General features: G+C 53.1%; 1 protein-coding gene across 2 annotated transcripts in view; it reads right to left on the reverse strand.

The window, feature by feature from the left end:
* The window catches only part of ADAD1 (adenosine deaminase domain containing 1), a 41,567-nt gene extending 38,266 nt beyond the window's left edge, over positions 1 to 3,301 (reverse strand). Inside the window, exons 1-3 of one of the 2 annotated variants that reach the window (XM_004606217.2) lie at positions 3,127 to 3,301; positions 2,543 to 2,731; positions 189 to 356 (exon numbers count right to left, since the gene is read on the reverse strand). In XM_004606217.2, coding sequence (XP_004606274.1) covers positions 189 to 356; positions 2,543 to 2,731; positions 3,127 to 3,298 — 529 coding nt within the window. In that variant the 5' untranslated portion in view covers positions 3,299 to 3,301. The remainder of the gene's footprint in view (positions 1 to 188; positions 357 to 2,542; positions 2,732 to 3,126) is intronic. The other variant, XM_004606216.2, reaches the window with a different exon arrangement.
* Positions 3,302 to 6,000: the final 2,699 nt, after the last annotated feature.

Consider the following 6,000-nt stretch of genomic DNA (forward strand, 5'->3'; position numbering starts at 1 on the left):
TTATGCCAAAAACAGTAACAACAAGTCTCACAATGGAGATGTTATTGGTGCCCGCTCGAGCAAATTGATGAACAACAGGACAACAGTGCTACAGTGCTACCAGTATTCGCCAAGTAACTCTTTATTTTCTGGTAACTGCTTCTGGAAAATGATACCTTTTACAAACACTTCATAATAAGAATTTTTACCTGATGTTTCTGTAATTCTTGGTTCAGGTTCTTCCAATTGTAGAAGCTCATCCAGAGCCAATTTTGCTGCATTGGATCTAGACTCCTTTTTATTTTGTCCAAGTCCAGTCTTGTACTGAATACCATCCACCACAGCACAAAAAGCAAAATATGGTCCCATCACATTGCCTAGAAAAGGAACTCAGAATGAATGCTACAATACTTTAGTAATCAACTGCAAAAGATACCTTATGTGGGAAAACATCCCAATACAAATATTCTAGAAACTATCTTGGCCTTAAGTTTTTCTATAGGGTCAACACAAGCTAAAGGAAATATAGGAGAGCCTCTAAAATAGCTGAGGAAATAGTAGTCACACTTGCTACAGATTTAGGGTGAACAGTGGTGCCAGCTTTAAAGTATAGGTCAAACAGGAAGTGACAATGTCTTATATAATCCAGCAATGGTCATATTTATCAAATGACCAATGAGAGGTAAAATGTATAGATTCTGGAAATATCTCTAGTCTTCAAACCTTTACTACGAATACCCTCACAATCTCCAGAAAAAGGATTCCTGTTAAGTTCTTTAAGATGCACCAAATAAAAGAAGTCGTGTTAAGCAATTCAACCCATCACTTCCTCAGGAGGACTCACAAGGAAAATCAACACATATGCTTAAAATACATCCTGAATAATTTGACATCCAAACACCAGAAACAACTAGAAGTTTTAATTTTACACATTTACTTTCATATAGGACCCTTTCTAGGGGGTCATTTTCAGCAATGCTCAAGCTGGTGGGGCTGGCCTGAGTTTTTAGTGGTCATCCTGGTAATGCAGCACTCCTTGGACCTGGTAGGCTAGGGGCCACTAGAATCATCCTGGTGGCGCTGGGAATAAAAGCCTGGGACTTGCACACACAAGGTATATGCTCTATATCACCAAGTTCTCTCCATGAATCTACAGTTACTTCGATAAAAAATTAAAATCATCTACATTTTTTTTCCCCCAAGTTTTTCCAGTTTCAAGTTACCTTTGTTGGTATTCAAACATTAAGCTTTTAGGGTTATGTCTCAGTACTAATTATGGATGGCTAGTATTTCATCATTATCATTTTACCAGATATTACATTAACTGCTTAGACAAGATGACATTTAGACTTAGACAACCATTAGACAAGATGCCGCAATGAATCAACATTCACTGATTTAAAGAAGGCCTTTGATTCTGTTGAGACTGAAGTGGTCACTGAAGCCCTAGCCAAACAGGCCATTCAAACTCAGTACATCTGGATCCTCTGTGAGCTGTATTACGGATTCACCACCAGTATCTCACCATTCTACAAAGAAGTGATCATCAATGTAAAGAGAGGGGTTTAGCAGGGCGATACCATTTCACCGAAACTCTTCAGTGCCACCCTCGAGAACACCATGCAATGACTGGAATGGGACTGAAGATAGATGGTTGGCAACTACACCACCTCCGCTTCTAATAACACCAAACATTAGCCAAGTGACACGAATGCTGGCCAACTTTGACCATGAGTGTGGAAAGGTTGGACTGTAGCTGAATTTCACGAAGACAATGTTCATGAGAAACAAACTAGTTCCTGACGTTCCATTTGCTCTCAATGGAATGAACATCTCCGAATGCAGCAGTTATGTGTACCTAGGTCGAGAACTCAACATGATGAATGACCTGGCACCTGAGCTGCGCAGGAGGAAGAGAGTGGCATGGAATGCCTTCAAGAGTGTCTTAGAGGTGGTTAAGAGAACAAAGAACCTTCCACTGCAGCACTGTCGTCCCATTGTTCATCGATTTGCTCAGGGGGGCACCAGTAACTTCTCCATTGTGAGACTTGTTGTTACTGTCTTTGGCATATTGAATACGCCACGGGTAGCTCGACAGGCTCCGTTGTGCGGGTGGGATACTCTCAGTAGCTTGCCGGGCTCTCAGTTCCACTACTCAGGCATAATTTACAAGTTAAAATTCAGTGATGTGTATCACTCACGAAAGCTTCAATAGTTAAGTGTGGGGCTGGAGAGATAATACAATGGGTAGGGAACTTGACTTTCATGTGGTTGACCAGGGGTTCAATCCTCGGTACAACATAATACCTTGAGCCCCATCAGGAGTGATCCCTGAGCACAAAGCCAGGAGTAAGTTCTGAGCACTAGTGGGCATAATCCAAAAACAAAACAAAATAACCGAGAAGTGTGAGCATAAAAATTTCTTAAAAGTATAGTTCTCAAAACATTTAATTGTTGGACTGAGCCAAACATTATATGAATATAGAGAATAAATTTAGTATCAGTTTTATTTTCTGCTTTTAATAGGAAATAATTTTCTAGTAATAACCAGTTTTAAACTTGCCTGTTGTTACAGTTTCCTTAAGGTCAAGCTGAACCCTCTGCATTTGTGCAAATTGGTGCAAGGCTGACACAGGGTTTATCTCTCCACGCCTGTATTTCATTATAAATTCCTTTGGTATTTTCTTTGGAGGAAGGACAGGATTTGATATAGATGAAAGACCTTTGGAAAGCAGTGGCTCTGGAAAATTACCTAAAAATAAACGTTTACACTTGTCAACTTGGTAACATAAGATAAGCACAAAAAATAAATTCTCCCCTAAAATGTAAGCCTGCGCCAAACACACTCATTCACCCGTACTTTTCATCAGAGATGCTACTCGCTCATTTTGGCACATGTGGACAGTGTGACTAGTTACTGTAGAACGGATGATTATTTTGAAGACACTCCACGGTTTCCACTGAAATAGGGCACTGTGGATGTTAGTAAGGCCAGGGTACTCACCAGGCCGAGCAGTGGGGGACCTGGTACCCTTCAGCTGCATCTCCTGCCTTTTGTAACTAGGTCAACCCAATTTTACAGTTTCTAGTGACAACTATGTCACCGACTCTGCTCTCAGGGGTGCACGTCAGAAGGCAGGGCCTCACCTGTCACTGGTGTGACCTTGGAGGCCATGGAGGACAGGCTGTAGCTCTCCCGTGAGTAACCGGGCGGTGCGGTGACTGTGTGCGTGGGTGGCTGCACCGGCAGGTTCTTCTTCAGCATCTGTGCGAAGCTGGGGACCCGGGAGCTCTGGAACCAGTCGTTGTGGCCTGACATTTTCTCACCCGCCAATCACAGGCAAACTGTGGAGGAAGAGTTGCGCGATGAGATGCCTCAGCCCCCATGGTGCTCCCACTCTTCAGACCCCTGACACACACGCCATTTTTCCTGCTCCTCCGGCCCGTGATTCCCCAGTCAATCCCTTCTTCGACCCTCCAACCCACTGGATCTGTCCCTGCGATCCCTCACCTAGAGCCCCAGGATTGCCTACCGTCTCCTCCCTCACCTCGGGGTTGCGAGGCTCCCTGTCCCGCATGCCTCGGGGTTCCCCACTCCCCGCCTGGAGCCGCCTGCCTCAGGGCTGAGGGAAGAGCCCCGGGGCCCCCTTCCCCCCTACCTCACCTCCGGGGCGCCCCGTGTGACCCCCGCGTCCAAAGCCGCCTGCCTCAGGGCTAAGGGAAGAGCCCCGGCCCCCCTTCCCCCCCCACCTCCGGGCAACCCATGGGACCCCCGGGCCCGCAGCCGCCTACCTCAGGGCTAAGGGAAGAGCCCCGGCCCCCCTCCCCCCCACCTCCGGGCAACCCATGGGACCCCCGGGCCCGCAGCCGCCTGCCTCAGGGCTGAGGGAAGAGCCCCGGCCCCCCTTTTCCCCCCACCTTCGGGCAACCCATGGGACCCCCGGGCCCGCAGCCGCCTGCCTCAGGGCTGAGGGAAGAGCCCCGGGCCCCCCTTCTCCCCTACCTCACCTCCGGGGCGCCCCGTGTGACCCCCGCGTCCAAAGCCGCCCGCCCCCGACCCCCCTTTCCCCCCACCTCCGGGCAACCCATGGGACCCCCGGGCCCGCAGCCGCCCGCCTCAGGGCTGAGAAGAGCCCCAGCCCCCCTTTCCTCCTCCTTCACTTCTGGGCGCCCCGTGGGACCCCCGGGCCCGCAGCCGCCTGCCTCAGGGCTGAGGGCTGAGCCCCGGCCCCCACTGCCCCCCTCACCTCAGGGCGCCCCGTGGGACCCCCGCACCCGCAGCCGCCCGCCTCAGGACTGAGAGGCCCCGGGCCGCACACCCCACCCACCGACGCTGCCCTCTTGCCGGCGCGGCGGCCAGGCGGGCTAGGCCCACAGCACCGCCACCGTTGCCGCGTCCCAGCCTCGACCTCGCTGTGGCCGTTCTGTGCGAGCGTCACGCGGCAGCGCCGAGTCCTTCAAAAGCTGGCGTCGCCCGGTGGGCCCCGTGACCCTCTCGTCCAATCACCAACCGCCCCAGAGCAGCAGGGCGGGGAGCCGCGCCTGCGCAGTTGGAGCCAGGGGGAGGGGCCTGCACGCAACGCCTGCGTGAGACCGCCTGGCTGCGCGGCCGGAAGAGGCCGTGGGACGGCGCGACGGCTAACCTCGCTCCTCGCCTCGCCTCAGGCCGGGCCCCTGCGTGCACCTGGCCTGCCTCTTGGAAAAGGCTGCAGCCCGGATGGGGGGATCCCCGCCCTAACCTGGAGCGCGACCCCACCCACAGGGGGCGGCCTCGCCTCAGGGCCACGGGTGCCCACTCACAAGCAGGGCGGTTGGATCCTGCGTGAGCCCCGGGTCCGGGCCCACGGCTCCGGGGGTTCCAGCGGGGCGGCTCCTGAGCCGGACTGGGCCGCAATGAACCCAGATGGTGCCGAGGGGGCGGGGTGTGCGTGAGGCGGCCCCAGCACGCAGGTGTGGGGCGTGTGCGTGTGAGGGCGTGTGCGCGGGCACGCGTGTACATGTGGGGGCATGTGGTGTGGGGCGGTGTGCGTGTGGAGGTGTATGGTCACGTGGGGCGTGTGCTCGGGCACACCTGCGGGGGTATGTGTGCGGGCTCGTGTGGTGTGGAGGCGTGTGCGGGCGGGGGCGAGTGCGTGTGTGGCCTCGCGCGCTCATGTGAGAGGAATAGCGAGGGTAGGTGCTGTAGCAGGGCTGGAACAGCTGTTTCTCCCCCAGCCGTGCCCAGAACCGTGTGCTCTTGTCGAGGCCGGACCATCCGGGACACCCTCTGCACCTGTCGCCCCGCCTCCCTCCGGCGTGGGAGGGGCATGGTCTTGCTTTGGCTGCCGGGACCCCTGGAGGGAAGGATAGCTTGGTGACCCCGAGGCCGGCAGCAGGGCTATGGGGCTTTCGGTGTGCCACACCATGGCCTCCGCCTTGGGACCGGGTGGGCCCGGCCCCTTAGTGTGGCTGTCTGCGCCCTCCCTCTCCTGACTGCAGGGCCCAGGCCAAGAAACTGGGGGGCATAGGGTGCCAGGGTGAGCCAGGGGGCTCGTCCAATTCAGGTCAGCACACCTTACATTCAACTATAGCTATACCGTAGATATAAGCGAATTTTCCATTTTGAGTTAATTTCTGTATAATGTGTCAATGTGTGAAGATTGTGAGGGGCAGGATTCTATTGATTTTTTTTTTTTTTTTTTGCATTTTGGGTTATACCCAGAGATGCACAGGGGTCACTCCTGGCTCTGCACTCAGAAACCACCCCTGGCGGTGCTCAGGGGACCATATGGGATGCTGATATTTTGCACCTTTGTCAGGATTGTTTGATATATGTGTATATCCGCTGTTCTGCCTGAGTACACGGGTTGCGGCAACCTGTGTGTAGTTACGGGTCAGGGAGACCCGTCCTTGCCTTATTTTGGATATTCAAAGGAAAAAGTCAATTATGTCCTTGTTGTTGGGAGGCTGTCCACACATTCACATTGAGATTGACCCCAGGAACAAACCCTACAGTGGTCTTTATGTAGTGAGTTTCTTAGA

Source organism: Sorex araneus, chromosome 7 (assembly GCF_027595985.1).
Source record: "Sorex araneus isolate mSorAra2 chromosome 7, mSorAra2.pri, whole genome shotgun sequence".
NCBI classification, from domain to species: domain Eukaryota; kingdom Metazoa; phylum Chordata; class Mammalia; order Eulipotyphla; family Soricidae; genus Sorex; species Sorex araneus.